We start from the raw sequence: 24915 nt of genomic DNA on the forward strand, positions 1-24915 counted from the left end.
AGGCTATCACACTGGTCAAAAGACAAGCAAAAGGGAAATATATGCCTTTAAAGAGGATTATGTAATTTGTATTTACTAAAGATGAACCGTTCCCTCTATAAGCACCACGGCTGCGGGAACATGTAGGTCACTGAGACAGAAGCTCAGAAAGATCCCTGCAGCTTCAAGTCAGCAGGCGGATCTGCACAGAGGTCCACCAGACATTTTAACATGAGTCTGTAAGAGTGCTATGCAAGAGTCAAAGAATTAATTTGGGATTAACTACTTGAACCATAAGGAGGAGAAACAGAAAGTATGAATTCAAGAAACATGCAGACATTTTTCTTAGTTTGACCACTTAAAAAAAAACAAACCAACAGTCCCCAAACCAAACAAAAAGGCTAAGAAGGGATCTTTACGAGTGAAAAGTTCTGAATTTTAGTAGATGAAGGAAAAAGAAGTCAAACAGTAAACATTAACTTTTCATCCATTTTTAATAGGAAACTACATCCTAATACTCTGTTACTAGGGGCTCTTACAGATCTGCTCGTTAGCTCAACGCCTAGGTCATAAAAAGACAAGTCCAATGCTGGGGAAAGCAAGGAGACGCTTACCTGTAGGGATGAATGTAGGCTGTTGCAACTGCATGTTGGCTAGAGCCTGTTGGTAGTGGAAAACGCTTGGGTTAAAGACTGTGGTGGCACCATTGTTTTTTTCAAGTGCTGGCCTCTTTGGTAAAGGTTGAAGTGCACCAGGCGGCAGGGCCTGTGGATAAGGGAGTCATTAAAGACAAGTGGAGTAAAAAAAGAGGCCCAGACGTAGATCAAGCATGCAATAAATAACAGGGGGTCTCAGCTGCAAATCACCTGCAACTGTGTCAACTTAGCGAGACGGGAAAGAGAAGGGCGGCTAAATCACAGTAGAAGTAGTAGGTGAAAGCACAACTTCACTAGGTAAGCAGTTAGTAAACGCACCAGGAGGAGGAGCGGAGTCGAGGAGGAGGGATGCTACGGGAGGTTTTCAGCAGGACTGACTTGGGCACACAGGAAAAAAAAAAAAAAGCACGAGGAGGAGGAAGGGGAGAGGTGATCGCCTGGACAGGATACCACAAAGAGCAGTTGAAGGCAACAAGCATTTTGAAAAAAAAAAAAACCAGCTAAGAGAAATATAATAGATGACTACTAAAACCGAAGAAAATAAGCATAAGCAACAAATGCCATGGAAAAATCAGGGATGCTTGTCTCTGCCTGTGTCAGCACCTCCCTACACGTACCCATGCACGTGCGGGAGCGTGCACACTCGTGTGCAGTTGGCTCGTGTTCAGATGGTGAAGCCGTAGCTGTCACTAGTTATAGCCACAACATCACCTTCACAGTAAAACGTATTTCCACTCGTTAGTAAAGAGGCTGAGCTACATGGTCAAGAATGGGCCTGATTTTCCACCCCCTGCACCAGTGGCACAGCTCACCACCAGCGGATTTGGATCCGCCCCCAATTTCTAGGAGGTGGCCTCCAACAGCTAAATACTGCTCGCTCATTATTAACAGCGGAAAAAGCCATTCACAAATCTGGTGTTCCAACAAGACTTGGGTGGGCCTTGCTATCAGACAAATCCTCTCTTTTTGTTTTATCACACCACCGGGCTTCTTCCACCGTCAAACCTGTTTCATGATCAGACTTGGTAAAAAGCATTAACCCAACTCAGGAACTTTTCTCAGTGAGTTACCAATCATTCACCCAAGCATGTCCCAACAGCAAAGTAGTACGTCAGGTTCTTAGGAGACAGGAATGTTTCCAATGATTTACAGCTTTTCATTGTACCCAAGTAGAAACCACTTTTTTTTTTTCTCCATAATGTGACAGAAAAGGGTCCTTTTTAATTATGCCCTGCAGTCCTTTTTGCACATAACGCTCCCATTGACGTCAATGAGATTTATGCATGTGGAAGTCATGCAGAATCAGGTCATTTCTGCCTAGCTGTGTTAGTCTATATCATGTAGCAAAGCAATGGCTGAAAAAGAGGGTTATCGCTCCTATTTATTTTTTTTAATAGGTGACAGTGAAGGGTAGGTAACGGAGGAGGTTCAGCTAATGAAGGGTTAAGGCTACGAACACAACAGTACTCAGAATAAAGGACACAGGTAGAGATTTTAAAGTGTGATGAAGATCAACACACAACAGAATATAAGTGAAAGCTTGCAACAGTTTGTCACCATCTAGAAAGAGGTTTCACTTTAAATTTAATTTGCTATAGGAGACTGCTCATCTGAGAAATGTTAGGCAAGATACTTCCAGGCAAAACATTACTCCAGCCTATCTCTGTTCACATGGTGGCTTTTAGGTGGTTTTAATATTAAAAAAGAAAATTAGAAGAAGAAATTGCATTTGCAAAACTGCCCTCAGACATGCACACATCCTCCGCTAACGCCAGCAGGCAGCCAGGGCCAGCATTAGCACTTAATCTTTCCAGATTTCTTCCGGCTAGAACCAAAAGACAGCAGTCAAACGCGGGACAACATTGTCACAGACAGCCAGAATCTTTTGCTGAAGGTCTATCTTTTGTGATGAGATCTTTTAGGTAAAGATCTAAGAGTTTCCATTTCTAGGGAAGCCTTCATTGATATCTACGTTAAATCTACGTATCTGCATCTCGTCTCGTTAATGATGGCTGCGTGAATGTTCCTTCAGGCATGGGACAGATTTGTAGCTTGTAGAGACTGGAGTAGCTCCACTTACATCAGAGGTGTTTTACAGATTTACAGCGACTGAAGAACTTGCTGCTTAAATTCATGCTCCTTACTGTGCATGATTACAAAACATTATTTTTCAGACGCTTCCAAAATCTGCCTCACAAAAAAATTACTAATTATAGCAAAGCAACTCTGCCAGGCACATAATGGACTTTTGACTCCTTGCTTCTTGGCCAAAGGCTGTCACCACCCCAAAATGCGCATTATCTCATCACGGCAGTGCCAAAAGCAGAACAGCTGAAGGCTTTGAGACCTCGCAGTTATGTCCAGGCTCTTTACAGGACAATCCCCGAGCCCAGTGTTGCAGTCAGTGGGAGCATCAAACACCTACAGGCCATTAGGGACGTCAATGGTCTTCCCCATCATCTCTCCAGCATCGCCCTTGCCTCACGCCTGCTACAGCCCCTTGGGAGCAAGGGAGAGAAAGGAGCTATGGCAGTCCCACTACTGCTCCCTGAACAGCAGCTGGGTTGAGAAGCCCAAATAAATGCAACATTTTCAAAGCCACCTAACGAAACGAGCACACTGCAGCAGCTGTGAAGTGTGCTCTGAAGGAGAGCTCTGCCAGGTGGGCTCTGTGGGCACAGGAGCCCGTCTCTGTCTGCTTCTGGTTTGACACAACCTTCTGGGTCACCTCTCCCATCCCAGCAGCTGGGGGAGCATCCATACAGCAGCATGCCCTGAAGACACACTCCTCCTGTTGCCAACCCGTTTAATTTCAGATATCAAGGTGCTGGAGCGCCCAGGGGGACAGAAGGATCCGGCTTCACCACTTCTTCAGCCCTTGTGTTGAGGTAAGGGCCTCGAGTCAGGAGCACACTCACTGAAAGGCTGTCTACAAATGTCCAGGAGGTGTCTACAATGGCACGTGATGAAGTTGGGCCAATACAGGTCCTGCACGGGGATCCGTCAGGGATGCTGGAGCAAACAAGCGTGTCTTGTCTGAAATGGGCCAGAGTCTCTGCAACAGTCCCAGGACCTGCAGGAATTGTAGCAGCTTATGGGGAGACAATTCTGTCTTGCACCGTGTCCTGGTTCTGAAGGAATCCCCCAAGAGCATCCTGCAGCACCCACAAAAGGCAACTGGAGACACCTCACCACATTTTGACCTCACCTCACTGTAGCGAGTGCCTCTCCACTGCAGGACAGGAGCTAGACTAAATCCTTGTAGCAAAGAACTTACTTTGGTGAGTTTACCTCACCCTGCTGCTTGTGATGTCCCTCTGGACAAGCTCTGACCACCCCAGATGTAGCAGAGACCTTTTCTTTCTTTCCCATGTGATTGTGTGCACACATGGGTATGCAACCTACACACTGCGATCTGCACTGCTGAAAGGGTTAATTGGCTTCATTGCCCACGTGATAGCCTGCACCGATCCCAACGAACGATTCCCACATGATTCTCCAGGCACTCTCCTGTTTTTGGGCTGGGAAAGCCACATTCCTCCTGGAACACAGGCATGACTGCCAGGCACAACACAACCTGAGAGAGGGCAGAGGCAGCGCCGGTTCCCTGGCGAGCAGCAGAAGCAATGGAAGATGGTTCCTCTGAGGATTATACCCGCTCTTATCACCCCTGTGAATCCTTCCCTGGTGCACCCTGCCCCAAGGGTTCAGAAGAGGTGACACGTTCCAAGGCAGCTGCAAATCTTTAGGTGTTAGAAGGAAGACTATCAAAAGTAACTTAACTGATGGGGTTTGTTAAGTAGGGGAGGTCAGGGGGGTAGTGGAGTTAAAGGGCTCTCCCATCCTGGAGGGGCTGTGTCTCCGTGGAGAGATGGCTGTCAGAGAGGCACCGCACAGGTCACTGCCGGTGCTGGCTTTGGGGACACGGTTGTGCCAGCCGCCAGCACCCGGGAGCTAGAGGCTGTCCCGTCATTTACAGGGTAATTCCACCACTGCTGAGGAAAGCTGGTCCCTGGCAAGGTTTCCTGTTGCTGCTGTCTAAAACCCTGATAAGGAAGCCTCTCGACTACTTAAAAAACCCAAACTCAAGTTTTCAGAAGGGAAGGGGAGCAGATCAGCTCCGCTTTCCAGCTCTGGGAATGGGGAACAACACCAGCTTGAAGGCTTCAGGGCTCCCCTGTGTCCACTCTTCCCTTTCCCCCCCTACAGCTGGACAATGGGAGCCATTTTTTGCAGGATGTATTGGATCATTGGATCAGTACTTGGGGTGAATGGGAAAGAGATCGTCTTCTACAGAGCCAGGACAGACAGCAGACTGGGAGGATGACTTCTGCCTCACCATGAGTGTCACGAAGACAGGCAAAACACATTTGAGACTCAGAAAATAATCAAAGATGGCTTATATGAAGACGGCTTGCAGACAGAAGCCTGGGGAGCGGATCCCGTGCCTGAAGCAAAAGGCACCCACCACAGTGGGGTGTCCGGGTACGGGGGAGGAACCAGAGCCAGCTTACCGAACGTGACCCACCACCGATCTCCGTGGGTGCTGCTTAGCTCTCTCCCCCTGCTTCTCCTAATGCCAGGAACTGCCGGGACTGGAGAGGTCCTAAATGCGTGCTGTGCCCATTGCACGGAAGCCCATTTGGCGGGGCAGTACCGGCAGGACCCTGCCAGGCAAGGCTGTGCTGTTGGGCACGCCGTGAAAAGCTGCTGGACCCGTCCCGCGCCACCCAGTCTTCTGGCATATCCAACACGCCACAGACCTAATGAGTGTAATTCTCACCCCAACACTGCATTTCACAACTCCAAAGCTGCTGCTGTTTGGAAAAAAAAAAAAAACCACCTCAAAACCCAGCGCTGCCTCCCCCCCGACCCCCCCAAGGCTGTCGGCTGCCAAGAAAACGCAGCCGGGCTTGGGGCTGGTGCAGAGGGTGCAGGATCGGCACGTCTGAGCGGAGGCTGCAACATTTCTGGCTGGGATGGGCAGTCTCCCCAGGCAGGCACTAACACCACAGACCAAGCACGGAAGGCCTTCATGCAGGTTACGATGGTTACGTGCAAAGCAAGAAGGTGAAAGGTCCAAGTACCAGGTCACAGGTTGCCTCCAGCGGTCGCTTCAGTGATCTGACAGCTGGCTGAGTCTTAATTAGCAGGCAGCGAGCACATGATGGCAATGGGCCGGGGAGGGGGGTCAAGCACAGTAACAAAACCAGCAAGCAGAGGTGTGTCAAGAGAGAGCAACATTTTGGGGAGGCGAAGAGAAAAAAAAAAAAATTAAAAAAAAAATGAATGCATTATACAATATATTAAAAAGACGAGGCATGCACAACGTGGGGGTCTGAGTCATTACCTGGCCTAGCGGCGAGTCAGCTATTCTGCCTCAGGGAATTTTAAAAGTAAAGAAATCTCCTCACCGGCCCCTGCTCCAGTGCCACCCTGGGCTGGGGGGACTGAGCCTGACCCTCTTTATCCGACTTCGCGGCACAGACTTTAGCCAAGTGTGTTCAGCTACTACTTGTGCACCTCGAGTAACCTCAGAGATACCTTCTGAATTTAGGTTTGAAGTCATTCCAAATCTATTGTAGAAGGTACACCCATTTGTCCGGTATATGTTTTTTTTTTTTTTGATCCAAGAAAACTGGGCACCATTCTTCCCTTTAACAAAGTCTTATTCCTTAACAGGTACAGTAAATGCATCAAACCTTGAAAAGCCAATGAATAATGTAAGCTGTTTTGGTAGCAGGGGTGATGCAACAAGCCATCAATAAATATTTTAAAGGTTCTAGTTAACAGCATACAAATAAGGTTAATTACATTTTTAAGAGAAGCCAGGAGCATGAATAAAACATGCACTGGCTTTGGTTAAGTAGTAGCCTTCTAGGTAATTAGTGAAAAAGCAAAGATTCAATTGTAAAGAACACAAGAGTTGCATTTCAGAAGGTTCTTTTTCAACAGACCTGGGCTCTTGTTTCAACAGTAACAAAAATAGTAAGAAATCTAATAAATAAACTCTGCAGGACAAATAAATACTGCAGTACAAATTGGTTCTGCAAATTACATTCCAGGTAAGATTGATACTACAAGGAGGGCAGTTGTTTAATTTCTAGAATCTTCCTCATTTTGCATTACAATTCACCATGAATGAAAAGCAACCTTTTACTGTCTTTTTTTAAGAAAAATTTTAGCGGCCTTACTTCAAAATCAAAAAGAAGGCAAGAACTTTTTTTAACATTCATTATTAAAAAAAAATCGTAATAAAAATTCACAGAAGAGATGAGGTTGGAAGGGACCTCTGAAGATCACCCAGGCCAACACAACACTCTGCTCAAAGCAGGGTCGCCTGGAGCAGGTTGCTCAGGACCACGTCCAGGCAGGTTCTCAGCATCTCCGAGGGTGGAGCAACCTGTTGCAGTGTTTGATCCCCCTCACGGTAAAGAAGTTTTTTCTTATGTTTAAATAGAATTTCCTGAATTTCAGTTTGCGCTCGTTGACTCTTGTCCTTTCACTGGGCACCACAGAGAAGAATCTGCCTCTGTCTTCTTTACTTCCCCCATCAGGAATTTATACACATGGATATGATCCCCCTGGGGCTCTTCTTCCCTCCTCAGGCTGAACATCCCAGTTTGGGAAGTCACCCTTGGTTTAAGCCTTGTCACTTCACTAAGCCTCGCCAAAGGTATCGGCACAACTTTGCTGAGATCAAACAACTGATATCTTGTCTGCTTTTATGTCAGTGGAAATTTTGCTACTGACTTCAACAGGCCAGGATCCCCCTGGAAAGGATGTATTACGGGATGGGCAGTCTTGGCTTTCCTTGTGCACTGAGGAAGCTAAACTGACACCCATGACTCAGCCAGGGAAGGAGCTGGTTCCAGGTGCTGCTGTCACGTCAAGAGAATGACAGGGTTTGCCACCATGTCCCTAGCTGGCGAGAAGCACCGCGCCACTCAGGGCTTCATGCTGTGGTGAGCACACAGAAAGGATGAAGAGATGCGATTTGTATTGCACATGCTCTCAGCTCTCTAGTCAGCCATCTACAAAGCACTCTACTTTCCACAAGTGACACGTATGACACAGATGAGATCCCTCAGCAATGGAAATACAGCTTGAGAAGAGCTCTACTTACCATTGCAGCTGCAGCTGTCTGGTTCACCTGGTGTTGAGCTGCCTTGATTTTGGCTTGCAGGTGTGCAGGGGGATGAAAGTACTTGCATTTCTCCCTAGAGCATCGACCTTTGATGTAATCCATGCAAACTGTAACAGTATTTTCATTTGTGTCTATCATTGCAATATCTATAGGGTGAGCATAGCGGCAATCATTCTCACCACGTGTGCAATTTCCACGCTGAAACTCTCGACAAACCTTAAAAGAAAGTCACATTGTTGAGCAGGACACCAAGTTACTCTTCATTCAGTATTTTCAACACATAATACCAGTTCAGTTGGCCACATTAAACTACGTGTGTATGCCAAATCCACGCTCATCTTGGGTAGCACATACACCGACCGTCACAGGGGCAACTGGTGCTACTCACAGCTGGCGCAGGGCACGGACAAACCCACAACGGGTACCAAGGCCAATTATCAAATGCAAGTGAATTTGTGCAGAAGGGAAAGTGACCCTGGGAAGTCAGTATCGTCTTGCCAAAATTTAGGGAGCTCAGGATTCCTACCCTGCCTCTAAAGCTTAAATCTGATTAACTCTCTCATTTGTGTCTCAGCTGGATTAAGTATTTGTTAGGGAGTACACTCCCAGGTAGGATATTTCATTCTAAATGTTGCAGGGTGCCGTTATTTGCAACAAGTATCTTTTCTTAAACATGAGGACCTCTTTCCCATAAATAGTCTCACTGCCCTCCACAACAGAACTCTGACCCTGGCGTTAGGTGACAGCACGTTTCATTACACTGCAATGCGTTTGTAAGGTGTTACCAAAAACTGCCAGCCTTACAAAGATATTGCAGATGTTTGTAAGTCGTAAGCACTGAAGCTTCAAAGGCAGAGAAAAAGGTTTCACAAAATGGATCTGCGAGGTTTCCTTGTCTCAGGAACCAGGAGAAATTGTTGAGGACTACAGCTGGTGGCATAGATCACGTACCAGCGCGCTATCAGACTGAGCATGGGAAAAGGTAAGACATCACATGAGAAGAGAAGGAATCAGCAAGGCAATATAAAGTACATAACACAAAAAAATGTGTTTGGAAATTACACCCTTCTCCGCTGCCTTCCTGCGTTATAATTTACACCTGCAGGGGCCTCTGAATTCAGGTCCTCAGCCCTGATCTCCTGCAAAGCCTCTGCTTAGCGTTTGAGAGACATTTACAGCTCCTCCAGCACTAAGCCCCAGCACGCCCAGCCGGCTGGGGAGGGGAAGAAGATGCCCTGTACCCAGCATTTCCAACAGCGTAATGCTTCAAGCTTTCTGCAAAAGCTCAATAAGCCGATCTCAAGACAAGCAAAGTGGCTGTTACTTCCAACGCATCTCCCACTAAGCTCAGCCAAAGGGCAGACCATCTATTTGCACTTTTTAAAGTGTAGCAGGTCACATACAGAAAACAACAACCCCAGCCCTGCTCTAACGCCCACTGAAATCAGAAGAGCGCTCCCAAATTTCTGGTGACTTCCAAGGATTTGGGATCAGACCCCACGTGAGAATCTGCTCGAGCAGGGAGCGGCACACTGTGCGAGGGAAGCTGCAAGTTAAACTCTGCGCTATGCTGCACCGGGTCACTCTAGGAGAGAGCGACAGCCCTGTTCTTTTCCGTCAGCAGTATCGTATCAGACGTCCAAATACCTCCAGTTTATCCGTACGCATCAGTTTCTGCCCAGCAGAGCCTCCCGGTACTGTAACAGCAGGATTTCCGGAAACCAGTACAGGAGTATTTGGTAAAAGCTCTGCAGGAACCAAGCCCATCCCAGGAGAAACATGACTCAGGTAGGGACTAAAAGCCATCGTGGGGCTTGTTGCAAGCGATGGAGTCACAGGAAACGTCGTCTGCGTATAGAAAGAGAAAAAAAGAAATATCAGTTAAAAAGCTCTGTCTTGGATTACCCACCAAAGCCTTGCAGTGCTTCGATCCTTTTATACAATTTGATTAGCAACATCAAGACGCTGTTCTCTCCAATCTGTTCATTTATCGCAATTTACTTGCGATCCATTCGTTTCTCCTGACTCACGGATTTGTGACTCACCCTGAACACAAGGAATCTTTATTTGTCAGATCAAAGCATACTGATGATCTCTATAGTTTAATGACACAATTAAGGATTTCATGCCAGCAATTAGGGCAGGCCCAAATTAAACAGACTTCTCATCCCCAAATAAATGTCTTAGCTTCTGCCAGGCTGTACAGAGACCCTGAGATAAACTGCAGGTCCAGGACCTGGAAGCAGGTAACCCTATGTGGCTGAATCCACTATCAGCCTGCAGCGAGCTCGGTGCTTCCACGGCCACTCTGGCCTCAGGTCTACAAACAGGATGATTTAGAGTCAAGGGAGGCATCTCTGCTACGGTACGCTTGGAGGTCTAGTGTTCTTGCTCATCAGAGTTTTAGACTGTCAATGGCCTCCAGGCAAAAACCATTTTGTGGGAGCATCCTGAGCTTACGCTCCATGTGAATGGCAGCAAGAGGACACCAAACTCACTAGTGTCACGATGTGCCAGACCTCATGGTTTTGGCAAGAGTAGGTGGGTGGTGGGCTTGGAAGAGCCATGGACAGAGCATACCAGATGAGATGGCTCAGGTGGGCCAGCATGAGGTCCAGGACCTCAGCTGTGCTGTGAGAAGCGATGTCCCCACGAGGAGACAGACCAACGAGCCATAAAGATCTTGACTGCTTCTGATCCCTAAATGGCACTGGGCAGGCCCTGCAAGCACAGCAGTGCTTCAGCGCCGGTGGCCAGAGCAGCTCCCCAGCCTGAACCGGGAGAGGAGCTGCCCTTCTGCCAGGCAGGCAAGAGCACACCAAGCTCCTACGAGGGTGCTCAGCTGCAAGTCTGTACACAGCCCCTGGAGCCGAGGAGTTTGTGAGACCTTAATCACCAGACCTGAGGCGAGTTTGGGAATGAAACCAGTTCCAGCTGATAGAAAATCCCCCCCCCCCGCCCACCCCACAGAGCAGCAAGGCAGCACTCCTGCTCCTCAGCAGGGGCTCCACCAGCCCCGGGGCAAGCAGCCTGCCACTCGCCACCCTTTTTATCTTCCCTTCTGTCCCCTGCTCCGCTGTCAGCCCTGTTCATGTTTGCGGGCACACGCGATGCCATCCTCGGTAGCTAGAGCCTCTACTTGGCAATAAATGCGTGCGCTTACAAAATGGCCTGGGGTGGGCTTTTTGGCCACATACATCACACACACACCCCCCCACACCCCCCCAGCTTTTATTTTGGTACTTCCAGTCTTGTGGGTTTCTAAAAGAAGCCACACACGGACAGCGTGTTTCTCCACAGCATCTGCCTCCCAGTACTTTCATACTTTAGAAAGCAGCCCTGAGGAAAGGGACTTGGGGGTGCTGATGGAGGAGAAGCTGGACATGAGCAGGCAATGTGCTCTCGCAGCCCAAAAGGCCAATCCCATCCTGGGCTGCATCAAAAGAAGTGTTGCCAGCAGATCCAGAGAGGTGATTCTGCCACTTTGCTCTGGTGAGACCTCACCTGGAGTACTGTGTGCAGGTCTGGAGCCCTCAATATAGAAAGGACATGGACCTGATGGAGCGGGTCCAGAGGAGGGCCACCAAAATGATCAGGGGGTTGGAGCGCCTCTGCTACGAGGACAGACTGAGGGAGCTGGGGCTGTTTAGCTTGGAGAAAAGGAGGCTCTGGGGAGACCTCATAGCGGCCTTCCAGTACCTGAGGGGGGCCTACAGGAAGGCTGGGGAGCATCTGTTTACAAAGGCCTGCAGTGACAGGACGAGGGGCAATGGTTTTATGCTGGAGAAGGGGAGATTTAGATTGGATATTAGGAAAAAATTCTTTACCATGAGGGTGGTGGAACACTGGAACAGGTTGCCCAGGGAGGTGGTTGAGGCCCCTTCCCTTGAGATATTCAAGGTGAAGCTCGACAAGGGGGGCAACCTGGTCTAGTTGGGGGTGTCCCTGCTGACTGCGGGGAGGTCGGACTAGATGACCTTTGGAGGTCCCTTCCGGCCTGGACCAATCTATGAATCTATGAATCAATCTATACGCCAGGCAACACTTTGCTCGTTGCGATCTGGAAGCATCCAGCCCCCAGTAACACCAGCCATGCTGCCCTGTCTTCAGCTTAACGATGCCCCCTTCCTAAGGTCAGAGTGACAGCGAGCAGCTCCTGAGCTGATGGGAAAGGGGATGACAGGTCACTTCCAGCATACGTCCCACTTTCTCTTCCACGATGAGGAGGCACGGCCTCCTGAATCAGCGGTGCCGGGTGCTTTAAGTGTAGCAGAACCACATAATCCTCTCTCTGGGACAGATTTCCAATTTTCCTTCTTTTGAGCCTGAGTCAAGCCCCGCTTCAGCTGACGGGAGACTTCAACCATTAAACCCAGAGATCCTCCAGTCCACGGCCCTTTATTAAATCATTTTCTTCTCTCTTTCAATTCTCTGAGGCTCCCAGACATTTTACACCTTTTGCTGCTGGAAAAGCTCTTTAAGGATCTTCAAACACTGTGACTCCCTGAACACTGTAGTGAGAAGGCAGCATCCATTAGACTGTTTTGTGCAAGCACCAGTGATTACAGTAGCAACTGCCGAACTTCTGTCACCATCTGCACTGTAAATGCTATTTTAAGGAGTTTCTCCAGCCTGGCCAGTCTGCACAGGGTTATGCTGGGGCCCAAGAGATGTCATCAATACTTATTTTTTGTGTACCCGTAGGAGCCCAAACCTTGCAGCACAGGTGGCTTGCACAAATGTGCAGGCAAATCTACCCCTCTCCGTCTTCAGCACCCAATACAGCAGGTATCTCGGGTATCCTGACTGAGGACGTGCGGCATAGATATTGCTCCAAAGCTTCAAGAGATCCCTTTAAGGCAGGCTGCTCCTGCCTGGGCTCCCACACAACCAGGAGCCAGCCCGAGCACCAAGCTGGTTTCTGAGACAGAGGGTAATATGTTCCTCCCACTGCTCAAGTGGAGGATGCCAGGGTATTTCTGCAGCCAGGGAGGAAGGCTGGGGGCTTGCAATGCCTCACATGGAGTGAATTCACCGGAAACTGGTGAGAAGAGGTGCAAAACATTCACAAAGGGAAGATATATGAGCCCCTCCACCAGCACCACTACAAACTGGGAGGCAGGTCCTGCTCCCCAAAACACAGTTCCCATCTCCAAGGCTGTTCCCTCAAGAGCAGCCCCTTTCCTCACTGGGAGCAACCAGCACGGGCCAAGGGATCTGAAACCAAGCTGAGGTGAGCAGAGGAAAGGTGGGTCACGAAGATGCTGGGAGGGCTGGAGCCCCTCTGCTGTGAGGACAGGCCGAGAGAGTTGGGATTGTTCAGCCTGGAGAAGAGAAGGCTCCGGGGAGACCTTAGAGCCCCTTCCAGTCCCTAAAAGGGGCTCCAGGAAAGCTGGGGAGGGACGCCATAGGACGAGGGGGGAACAGTTTTTATTGGAAAGAGGGGAAATTTAGATGGCATATTAGGAAGAACTTCTTTGCTGTGAGGGTGGTGAGACCCTGGCCCAGGTTGCCCAGAGAAGCTGTGGCTGCCCCATCCCTGGAGGGGTTCAAGGCCAGGTTGGAGGGGGCTTGGAGCAACCTGGTCTGGTGGGAGGTGTCCCTGCCCAGGGCAGGGGGGGGAACTGGATGTTCTTTAAGGTCCCTTCCAACTCTGACCATTCTATGATAAGAGCAGCTGAGAAGCATGACCTACTCCTGATCCTGGGATCTGCAGAGAGGTGCACAAAGGAACAGGACGGGTTTTTCTTTGTCGCTGCTGCTGGTTGTTCCCCCATTTCCATACCCTGGCACCTGCTGCCGTGTCCCCAAGATCCTGCCTCCCTGAACCGTGTACCTGGGGCTGCCAACTGAAAGCGACAGCTCTGCCCCACAGCCTGCCCGCGGGCAGGGGACCCACGCAGCAGCCATGCAGATGTCTTCAGCTGAGGCACAGTCAGAGACCTTGCTCAGCACGTTACACCTAGAAGCACCGGGTTTTTAAGCCTGAAGTTTGCCATGCTCGCTGAGAACTGCTCCTTTGTAAGCTGGCATCAGGGAGCTCTGTATTTATTGTGGCTGATGAGGGGAAAAGATGGGCTGTGCTCACTGCCAGCCCCGACTGCCTGTCTTGGATTGAGAAATCCAGTCTGGCTCATGCATCAGTACCAGTAATAAAGATGTTGCCAGCCAAATCTCTCCTCCCTTTATGTCTGTGCAGGTCCCTTGTGCCAGGCCTGTCCTGAGGGAATGTGAGCGAGTTTCTTCCTTGCAGCCAGAACCTCACTGGCTTCCACTCCGAACAGCACTGCTCTCCTCAACACGCGTCCCATCCACCTCTCGTGACTGCACCCAGCCAGGAGACCTGACAGATAAATATTATCACTGTACACTGAAAAAAAAGTCTCGATTTAGTTGCTGGTGTGCTCCAGGGCAAAACACAGGGATTGAAAGTATCGCCAGTTACCCCATAAAGCTCTTGCAAATCCAGGAAATACAGGGGCAGGTGTCCTTGCAAACTACCTTTTATCAACCAGACACCACCAGTAACTCCTGAGCAGAGGGAAACAAGCTACAGAGCAGCGGCAGAGAGGTCCAGACCAGTAACAGCTCACAAGACTGGTTTACTGAGTATTAAAATGCTTGTGAGAATAATAAAAATAATAATAAAAAAAGAAGCTGAAATGACTCGGCAGCTCTCAGCTCCTCACAGACCCTCACCACAGGAGCTGAAGGTGTAAGCAGAGAGAAGGGACGGTCCCAGGGAGGGGCATTTGTCACCACCAGTGATGGTACAGCCTGGAACAGCTGATTTTGTTAACAAACTAGAAGTTGCATTCAATTTGCCTAGAAGAAACCGTGCTAAAGCTAGAGAAGAAACACAGAGTGGGTGTGAAGAGGAAGGCAGAGGAGCGGCTGGTGTTTTGTCGAACACAAGCACTGTCTCAGCCGGGAAGTGTTGATTTTGAGTTACCTCAAACCCTAAAAAGGGAAAGCCTGAAAATGAGAGACCCAGTATAAATACAGAGGTGTTGACGGCCTGAAGGGGGGGAGACAGGTCCCTGCTAAGCTGCTACACATGGAAAGCACACAAAAAACAGCGACAGCTTTTATTATAATCTGGTGACAGAAACACAGAAGATAAAGATCTCCTACTGACAAGGCTGAGGACCCTGATACTGAAAACATCATTGATGCTGTTCAGAAAAAGCAAAAACGTGTGTTTCCCTCCCGTGCAACTGCATGGGGCTGGCTGTAAAGGCACCCCTCTAACATTTTTGCTGCATGGAACAAATGCATGTCCAAAGTAATTATTGAAATATGCTCCAGCACTCGTTCAAAGTGTCACTGGCCAAGTGAGTTGGTCACCCTGTGCTTTAACCTCTCCATCAGCAGGGTCCTGCTGCCCCAGGGCGGGATACAGGGCTGGGTTAAAGCCTGGGTTGTCTTCAGGAGCATGTGTGACTCAGAGCTGTCAAGACACCTGAAGAGACAGTCCTGGCTGCACAGACCTTGACAGGAAGAAGAGATGAAGGCTTGAAAGCAGAGAGGGGACAACTTGCCAAGGGCAGCAGCAGAAGCTGGTGTGTCAACACAGGCGTGCTCCATCCAGCTGCCGGTTCAGACACAGCTCATGGCAGCACCTCACAAGCCACTGCCCTACTCCACCAGGTCAGTTCAGAGCTGCTGTGCTGAAGCACCTCCATGGCCAGTTCCAAAAAGTCTGTCTCAGAATCACAGAATCATAGAAGGGACCTTAAAGATCATCGAGTTCCAACCCCCCTGCCATGGGCAGGGACACCTCCACTAGAGCAGGTTGCTCAAAGCCCCATCCAGCCTGGCCTTAAACACTTCCAGGGATGGAGCATCCACAACTTCTCTGGGCAACCTGTTCCAGTGCCTCCCACCCTCACAGGAAAGAATTTCTTTCTGGTATCCAATCTAAATCTCCCCTCTTCCAATTTAAAACCGTTACCCCTTGTCCTGTCACTACACTTCCTGAGAAAGAGTCCCTCTCCGGCTCTCCTGTAGGCTCCCTTCAGATATTGGAAGGCTGCTATAAGGGACAAAGTAGTCTTGTGCTGCTGCAAAGGGACAAATTAGAATGGAGAAGGTGGGGATCAGGCCCAGGGTGCAGCACTTTTTGGGTGGCCTTGCTTTGGCACGCACATGGCGCAAAGAGACTGTACCTGAGAAACCATACACACCACTGGCCAGGATGGCTCTCTGTATCTATGCTGCAGCCCAGCTCTACCCACCTTCAACCTGACTTTTCCAGTCTAACAGAGACAGAAGCACAAAACCAGCCCAGAGAGCTTCCAGCACAGCTCAACCAAAGCCAGCAGCCAAGGTGAATTTGGACTTTCGAAAACCAAAACTTTACTAGAGTCTGCCTACGTGGTACCTCCATCGTCTCTTCAAGGTCCCTCTGAGACGAACACCCCGTGCTGAGTAAATACCCTGCTCCATGTCCTTGCTTGACCTGTTTTAAAGTGCTGTAGGAAGCAGCCTGTCTGAAACTGCATCACGGGCACCAACTGTTCATGTGATTCTCAGCTTCGCACGGACGGTTAGCAGCAACATCAGAGAGCACCCAGAGACTTCAGAGAAATAAGCTCACACCGGCAACCATTAATTCACACCTAGGAGGCTTCCGTGAGCAGCCTGCAGCAGGCAGCCCACCTGGGACACGGTTCTTCTCCGAGCAGCGCCTTCATTAAAACAGTCATCATCAGGGGCCTGGCTCTCGGTTCAGCGGGAAGATTAGCTCTTGCTGGATGTCAGCAGTGGTGCAGGAAGATTCGGTGGTGAATGTTTAGGATGCAAGCTCATAGACAGACACGTTGAATGCCATTTCAGGAAAGCGGTGAGAAGCCGCTGTGTCAAGTGCTGGTTGGGTTGGTTTGTTGTTTTTTTTTGTCGGTTTTTTTTTTTCAAACACAGTAGCTTTTCTGATGAAAACGCACTTTAAAACGTCTAAGCATTCAGCTATTGTTTGGAGCTATTAAGCAGGCTGTTCCAAATCTCCTCTCTGGCAAGCATCCCAATTAAGCAGGCATCCCGTTGATCAGCTTTCTGATCACATGGGATTTGTTCTGCTGCTGCATCTGATATAATACTTTCTGCTTTGAAGAATTTCATGTGTAGCCAGAAGGAGGCCCCACCCTTCTCATTTAGAGAGAAAAAAAATTCTCAAAGCCTGCTTCCACTGGCAGCACCTTCAGGAAATCAAAGGCAGGTGAAAGAGCAATCTCTTGTTTGTCCTGAAATTGGTGTGGAGCAAGTCGGGCAGCAGGAATTAGACCAAGAGCTCGTTTACTCTGTGCAAAAAAAAGAGTGTGGGAAAGCAGGAAGGGAGCAGTCATCACAGAACGAAGTTTTATTTTTCTTCTTTGCCCAGGTCTCCCTCATGGCACAATTCAGAAACCAGGGCCCTTTCTCATCAGATAAGGTTACTTCTGAAATGAGAGCACTAACCAGACAAACCGACAGATTCAATCTCAGAGGCAATTTAAAAGGCAGGAGTGAAATTGCAGGAGTGAACTGGACCTGCAGGATTGCAAAATGGGAAGATGGGAACTTTCCAAAGAGGAAATCCCAAAGATGTTTTGAATAGCCAGTCAAAGAGCATCCACTGTGAATTCCCCACAAAGGAAAACCCCAAACAGGAAAGGTTTGCTTTTGGTACAGGGCTAGGAAACCAGTGCTACCATTTTGTGGGAATCCGGGATTTCCTTCTGACGTGCACGTACTTTCAAACTCCACAAAAACAGGTGCAAAGACTACAACAGACTAGAGATTAAGGTGTAGAGCAACTAAAGACTTTTTCTGTGGCCCATTTTCTCTTCTGCCTCACTTTTCCATCCTCAAAATGGGAAGAATAAACAGCATTTTCCTACCTTACCCGGCAGAGTGAAGATAAAGCTGCTAACACACACAGGGTGACCAGGGTGAGGGTGAATGTGGAAAAGGCTTCACAAGACAGGAGAGGAAGCACCCCAGTCTGGTGGCAGAGCAGGATCACAAGGGGACACGGGCCTGCTTTCCCCACTGAAACACAGCTCTTACACCAAACAGCACAACAGCCTCCACCAAGGAAGAACCCTTCATCAGTCTGTTGTGAGGATGAATGAGACACACCTGAGGCACACCAAAGCCGGGGTGGCAGATGCTGAGGATGAAGCCCCATTGGGCTGGGTGCTGTAGGTGGGACACCAGGAGGCCAAGTGCAGGCTGGTTCACAGACTTGTGCACCTTCAGGCTGGAAGAGTTTGTCCTAGGGATCCAGCCAGACGTCCTGTGTGGCACAGCACAAGGAACCTCACCCAACAACTGCACACCAAGTGCCACTGTCCCAGGAAAGATATTCAGCCCCAACTTGAAATGAAGAATTCCTAATTAGACTCTTCCAGCCTCGGTTAAAGATGTGCAGCTTATTTATGTCAGCACTGAAGAGCTGCTTCAAGACCTCTGACATTTTCTTAAAATATACATAGCAACAGACTCAAACCCAGCTGATAAATGTCACCCCCTCCCAGATACACCAACCAGCAGACACAAGCCATCCTCTCCCTGGCATAACAGGGTTCTCCAGCCTGAAAACCTGTTTTAACCGACCAGCAAAAAGCAGGGACAGGCAGTGAAAGCTGCTCTGAACTACCTGCTCTGCAAACACCCCTCTCCCACAGGCTTCCCTCCCTGCCTGAAGGGCAGCAAACCTTTCCTGCTGTTAGTGTAAAACACCATTACTGTGAAAAACAAGTGCCAGGGCTGTGAAATTAGCACAGCTCTCTGCTGGAACAACTGCAGCGACACGGGTCTCACTCCCAAACACAAAAAAGAATTAAGGTCTGGGTAGGATTCACCTTCTCCAATTTTAGCCCACCAGTAAACACATTTAGTCCAAGGCAGTCAGCTGGCCTCGCCACAACTGGAGAAAGGCCAGCATCCTCACTCCAGTGTAAAACAGCTATCCAAAACAGGATCCGTTGGAACGGAGCCACTCAGAACCTTCTGGGATGTACATAAATTAACTGGTCAAATATCCACATGGTTTTAAGACCCTTCCACTTGATGCCCTGAATCTCACAGCTCCTTAAGTTATCAAAAGAATTTAATGGTTTGAGAACAGTCCTGAGGAGGACTTGGGGGTCTTTGTTGAGGAGAAGCTCAACATGAGCTGGCAACATGCGCTGGAAGCCCAGAAATCCCCCGCATCCTGGGCTGCATCCCCAGCAGCGTGGCCAGCAGGGTGAGGGGGGGGGATTCTGCCCCTCTGCTCCGCTCTGGGGAGACACCCGCCAGTGCTGCCTCCAGCTCTTGGGGCCACCAACATCAGAAGGACACGGAGATGTTGGAGCGGGGCCAGAGGAGGCCCATGGAGATGCTGGGAGGGCTGGAGCCCCTCTGCTGTGAGGACAGGCTGGGAGAGTTGGGGTTGTTCAGCCTGGAGAAGAGAAGGCTCCGGGGAGACCTTAGAGCCCCTTCCAGTCCCTAAAAGGGGCTCCAGGAAAGCTGGGAAGGGACTCCTGATCAGGGAGGGGAGCCATAGGACGAGGGGTGACAGTTTTAAACTGAAAGAGGGGAGATTGAGATGAGACATTAGGAAGAAATTCTTTGCTGTGAGGGCGGTGAGAGCCTGGCCCAGGTTGCCCAGAGAAGCTGTGGCTGCCCCATCCCTGGAGGGGTTCAAGGCCGGGTTGGATGGGGCTTGGAGCAACCTGGTCTGGTGGGAGGTTCTGGAACTAGATGATCTTTAAGGTCCCTTCCAACCCAACCCATTCTATGATTCTGTGATAAAGAATGGGGAGCCACAGCCTGCAAGAAGACATGGAAGTCAAGTCAGCCATCCCTCTGGAAGATGCTTCTCAACTCCATGCAGCACAACCAACCTCCTGAGGACGAGCGCAGGGCTGGAGCCTCTGCAGGCAAACAGGAAAGAAAGAGGGAGCACTGTGAAGCCGATTCTCTGCGGGGACTTACAATGGGCTGTAGCTGCGTGCCTGGGAGCATGAACTGCATCTGCTGAGCGAACATGGCTGCGGCTGTCTTCTGCTGGATCAGGTTGTTGCGTCCATTTATTTCCAGCTGTGTTTTTAAGTGTGGGGGAGGGTGGAGATATTTGCAGTTCTCTCGGGTACACCGGCCCTAAAAAAAAATAAAAAATAATGAAACAAAGTGTTACATTCACTGAAATACAAGGCAGGCAGCTAAGTTTAATTATGGGTTGTTTGGGCTACTGTAACAACGCAATCATGGAGGCAGAGGCAGTTTGGTGGCTACTGTGCATTTTTTGTGATTCTTCTCCAGCAATGCAATACTTCAGTGTGGGTGAAGAGAAAAGCACCATGACTTCTCCTGCAGTAACACTAACCAAATACTATCAAACTAAACCCAAGTTCAGCTGCCTGACATTGTCCTTAAAAAAAAAAAAAAAAAAAAAAAGTAACACACATATGAGTATTTTCAGAAGCTAGTGGCAACAGTTCCAGAAACAACAACAAAACCACCTGATTTTCTTGTGTGGGTTGTTTTTCCCCTCCCTCCCACCACCAGAGCACTTCGTCGGCCCCGACAACCAGGCACAGCGCGGAGCAGAACAGTCTCCATCGCCTCCGATGCGGCGGGTCAAACACGAAGAGGAGGGCTCTGATCCTCAACGCGCCTGGACCGGGAACGCTGAGAACTGGGAGTCACAGGAGGGAGAGCTGAAACGATTTCCCCTTCGTGCTTTCGTTTGTTTGTAAAAGCCACAGCATGTTGCACCCCTGACTACCCCCCAGCCCACCCCGGGCCCCCAAATAAAGACAAGCACTAGGGAAGCCAGTGGCTCCTGAAAAGCAAAGGATCACTAACGTTACAAATGACCTCAAACCAACTGACACCATCACTTTCAAAAAACATCTACAAACTGTGTCTTGCTTTAACGGTGCTTGCAAGTAGACAGAGGGAGAAAAATACCAGTAGTCCACTGAAAGTAGAAAACTAGTAAGAAAGTTTTGTCATTAAGATGAAGTAATTCCTGAAAAATAGCTCTTTTTCCCCCTCTTTCTGTGCGTATTCCCCTTCTCGAGAAAAACGGACATACAGAATATAAGAAACATTTTATGCAACTTTATAAATACTTTATGGTGAATTTTTTTGAGGAAGTAATTCTTCTGTAGCTATTCAGAGCCTACTAAAACAAGGCCAGGCCTGGGGACCACAGAGCTGCTGCATGACTAATAGCTAATAATCGTCCCTGCAGCCAGCGAAGGAGAAGGACCATCCATCACCCAGCCTGGCCCTGGCACTCTCATCAAGGGCTAGACACGCAGCTCTCACTCTCAATATCATCAAGTTTGCTTTCAGAAAAGGCGCACATCGGGTGACCCCACATACCTGCTCCCGTCGGCAGGATCACAGGCAGCAGAGCTGTCACTCCACCACCAGGTCCACAGGGGTCCCCTCGTTACACACCACCGCACCCAGGGCAGAGACTGGTGGAAACCCCCGGGGATGGGATCCTGCCTGCACGCAGGATGCTCCCCTGGGGATTTTTAAGACCCATCTCTGCCTGTACAAACTCACTGGACAGTCTGGGTACCACTGCATAAAGCCCATGCCTCTTTTGAACCCCCAGCCAGGCTGCCAAGAGAGGGGCAGGTCACTGGAGAGCAGCTGAAGCTCTGCAAGCTTTATGTGTGCTCTTCTCTGCCCCTTTTCCTGGTGGGGATAACGGCTTCCCTGGGGAAAGAGCTGCAGAGCCCATTGGCGGTGTGGAAGGAGCCGTACGATGGAGTGTCGTCAGAAACAGGCTTCTCTCTTATCTGCTCCAAGGAGATCACAGAGTTAAACAAAACTCCTGGCTCCTTGTTGTTATTTAGAGGCAAATAATTAAATGGAAGGGGTGATGGGCTAAACCTGCTAGGAAGGGAAAAAAAACCACTTCCAAGCTTCAGCAGCCTGCCTTTGCAGAGTGAAACTCTCTGCCCTGCTCCCAGAAGAGTCCAGTGGCTTCCAACAGCCCAACTCAAAAAGAAAGAGGCTTTTTAATGCTCTTGTTTTGGTTTCTCAGCAATCCGACAGTCCCAGACCCCCAGCAGCGAGTTAACTGCTAACAGTCCCCAAGGACACGAATCTTCATTGTCAGACACTTTCTTATATCTGTGTGAAGTGAGGGTAAACCCGCACCACGCCGCTGGCTGGTGCTCAGACTACCCAGCGTTACCAGAAGGTAAATAACTGCATTAATCTGGAAGGAGAAGGAGAAGACTCTTGAGCACGAGGCAGGTTTGGATCATCCTTCTCACGGCATCATTCCAGCTGCACAGGACCAGGTGCCTCCACAGCCCTTTCCATCAGTTGGGACCCAACGAGTCCAGCATTCAGGCTCAGAGCGTACCTGCAGCGTCCCATGGCCACGACGTCTGCGGGGCTGCTCAGGTGGCTGCAGCCAAGAAACAGACCCTGCAAAGGGTCTGAGAAGGACTTGGGGGTGTTGGTGGATGTGAAGCTCAACGTGAGCTGGCACTGTGCGCTGGCAGCCCAGAGAGCCAACCGCATCCTGGGCTGCATCCCCAGCAGCATGGCCAGCAGGGTGAGGGGGGGGATTCTGCCCCTCTGCTCCGCTCTGGGGAGACCCCACCTGGAGCACTGTGTCCAGCTCTGGAGTCCTCAGCACAGGAAGGACATGGACCTGTTGGAGCGGGGCCAGAGGAGGCCACGGAGATGATCCGAGGGCTGGAGCACCTCTCCCATGAAGACAGGCTGAGAGAATTGGGGGGGTTCAGCCTGGAGAAGAGAAGCCTCCGGGGAGACCTCAGAGCCCCTTCCAGTCCCTAAAGGGGCTCCAGGAGAGATGGGGAGGGACTCTTGGTCATGGAGGGGAGCTGCCCCAATCCTGGAGAGGTTCAAGGCCAGGTTGGACGGGGCTTGGAGCAACCTGGTCTGGTGGGAGGTGTCCCTGCCCAGGGCAGGCGGTGGGAGCGGATGATCTTTAAGGTCCCCTCCAGCCCGAACCACTCTATGTTTCTATGAAAGCAGCAGGCTGAAACCTGGCACAAGCACTCTGGGTTGGGAAAACACAAATTTCCACCAAATCTGGAATAAATCCATGTAGATGTTTCTACACTGCAGGAATGGAGAAGATGAAAAAAGAGCTACTATTTTTTTGCAGAGAATACTTCCAGGGCCACCTTCAACTTGAAAAGGATTTCGCTATTCCAACTGAAATTTTGCGTGTCATTGATACCAGACACCCCAGCTTGGTGTGAAGCTTTGTTCTACTTTTTTCTCAAAACAGAGTTTGTTTAATTCCAACAGGGGGTTCTACAAACAGAACGGTTTTATTACCAAAAAAACCAAACCCCATCCAGCACAAGGCCTCGATCCTGTAGACAGCACTGTAGCAGAAACCAGTGCGCACACAGAGTGCTACTGGTTTCAATGAGGACATGTATTTGGCCAGGAACCGAGGGCTGTGCAGATGCTGCTGCAGAGCGAAGGCCACCAGCCTTCTAGCACTCCAGGAAGACTAAATGAAGCACCGCTGCACTGGGACTCAAAACCACACCTTCAGCCTCACTCCTCACCATCATTTTGATCCTAAGCATCATCAACCCCTGTATTTCACCAGGATGTGTTAGAAGTCACAGCTGAGTCAGGTTGCCCTCCCCAACACCACAGTAGGTTCTTCATCTCTCAAACAATGAATTTTAGGAACTGATGATGTGACTGAGAGTGACACAAAATGTGCCCAGTTTAGACACCCAGCTATGAAACAACTTTCAAGATGTCTGGCTCTGAAGTGATGAGCACCTCTAGTATCCTTTGAACTCCGATACTGGTAGGGGTGATCCCTTCTTCTACACTTCCATCACAACGCCCACAGTTCTCAGTACTTCTCAGCAACACACACACCCTTCAAGACCAATTTCAGCCCGACCAAAGCCGCTGGAAGGACAAAGGAACTGCCTTTCTTCCCTTCTCAATACCAGCTGCAACACAGCAGGGAAAACAAGAGGGAACTGGTAGCAACTCTGCTGTGTGGATACTGGGCTGGGGACAAATAAGGACAACTCCATTTTATACCTGGGTGGCCTAGGAATACAATATAAGAAAGTACAACAGTAGTCAGGCCCTTAAGTTTCAGATGAGCTTCTTTAGGCTAAAAGATGCAGTTTTGCTGCAGTGACTAGCTGTGGCTCCAGCACATCGAACGCTCAGCAGAGGGCACAGCACCGTCCCAGTGCCCGGCACAGAGACCTGCCAACACACTCTCCAAGCTAAGCATCGCACCAGAAAGCAACTAGCACCCAGAGGGAGTCCTGCAACGTGTTGGGAAGGGGCATGGTTGTCAGAGACTGAGCCCGGTGGGACCAGTGCAGCCACCCGGTTGTAATTGGAGGAGTTTGTTGCTGGTTCTGTTAATTCAGCACCAGTCTTGACTCCAGGGAAGGTGCATTCCCATCCTGTCCCGGGTGGCACGCGAGCCTGCAGCCAAGGAATCACCACCCAGCATCAGATTCTGCTGCTGGCCCTGGGAACATGCTAAATATAGACGTATTTTTTGGCTCCTCACAAAATGGAAGGAGTCTGAAGGACCATATTTCATCAGCTTCTTTGCCAACTAAAGCCAGGAGGGAAAAGCATATGGACTGCGCTTCCCAAGGCTCCAAAAAATGGATATTAAAAATAAATCATTAAAAGATTTTATAAGAGTATCTTCTCCCCTTTCTTCCCACACACTCCCCCTTACAGTAGGCTGCTGGCGTGTGATTGACTTTGTGTTGCCAACTTCAGTCATGCTGTGATGGCGCATACTGTAAATGGCTGGCATCTGACACTAGCTAACGTGACAGCAGCTTGCAGTGCCACAAAGCCAGCTGCTCTGAGTGTGGCACTGATGGCAGCACACTCGAGCCCTGTAGAAGAACCTGCATTACACCTGGCTGTTTGGAGTCTGCTGGGCTGCCCCTCGTCAGCTGCATCCTAGCTTGGAGAGAGGAGAAGAATCACAGAATCGTTATGGTTGGAAAGGAACTCTGAGATCACAGAGTCCAACCACACACACACAAAAAAACCCCTACAATCTTGGGCACTAGAGCATGCCCTGAAGTGCCATGTCTACACCTTTCATGAATACCTCCAGGGATGGTGACTTCACCACCTCCC

At 49.6% G+C, this 24915-nt stretch overlaps 1 protein-coding gene across 2 annotated transcripts in view; it reads right to left on the bottom strand.

Moving 5' to 3' along the window:
* Positions 1-24915, bottom strand: part of MBNL3 (muscleblind like splicing regulator 3) — a 101167-nt gene that overhangs the window by 15756 nt on the left and 60496 nt on the right. Inside the window, exons 3-6 of one of the 2 annotated variants that reach the window (XM_074147307.1) lie at positions 19744-19908; positions 9430-9630; positions 7762-7998; positions 594-744 (exon numbers count right to left, since the gene is read on the bottom strand). In XM_074147307.1, the coding sequence (XP_074003408.1) occupies positions 594-744; positions 7762-7998; positions 9430-9630; positions 19744-19908 (754 nt within the window). The remainder of the gene's footprint in view (positions 1-593; positions 745-7761; positions 7999-9429; positions 9631-19743; positions 19909-24915) is intronic. The other variant, XM_074147308.1, reaches the window with a different exon arrangement.

This window comes from Numenius arquata, chromosome 5 (assembly GCF_964106895.1).
Source record: "Numenius arquata chromosome 5, bNumArq3.hap1.1, whole genome shotgun sequence".
NCBI classification, from domain to species: Eukaryota; Metazoa; Chordata; class Aves; order Charadriiformes; family Scolopacidae; genus Numenius; species Numenius arquata.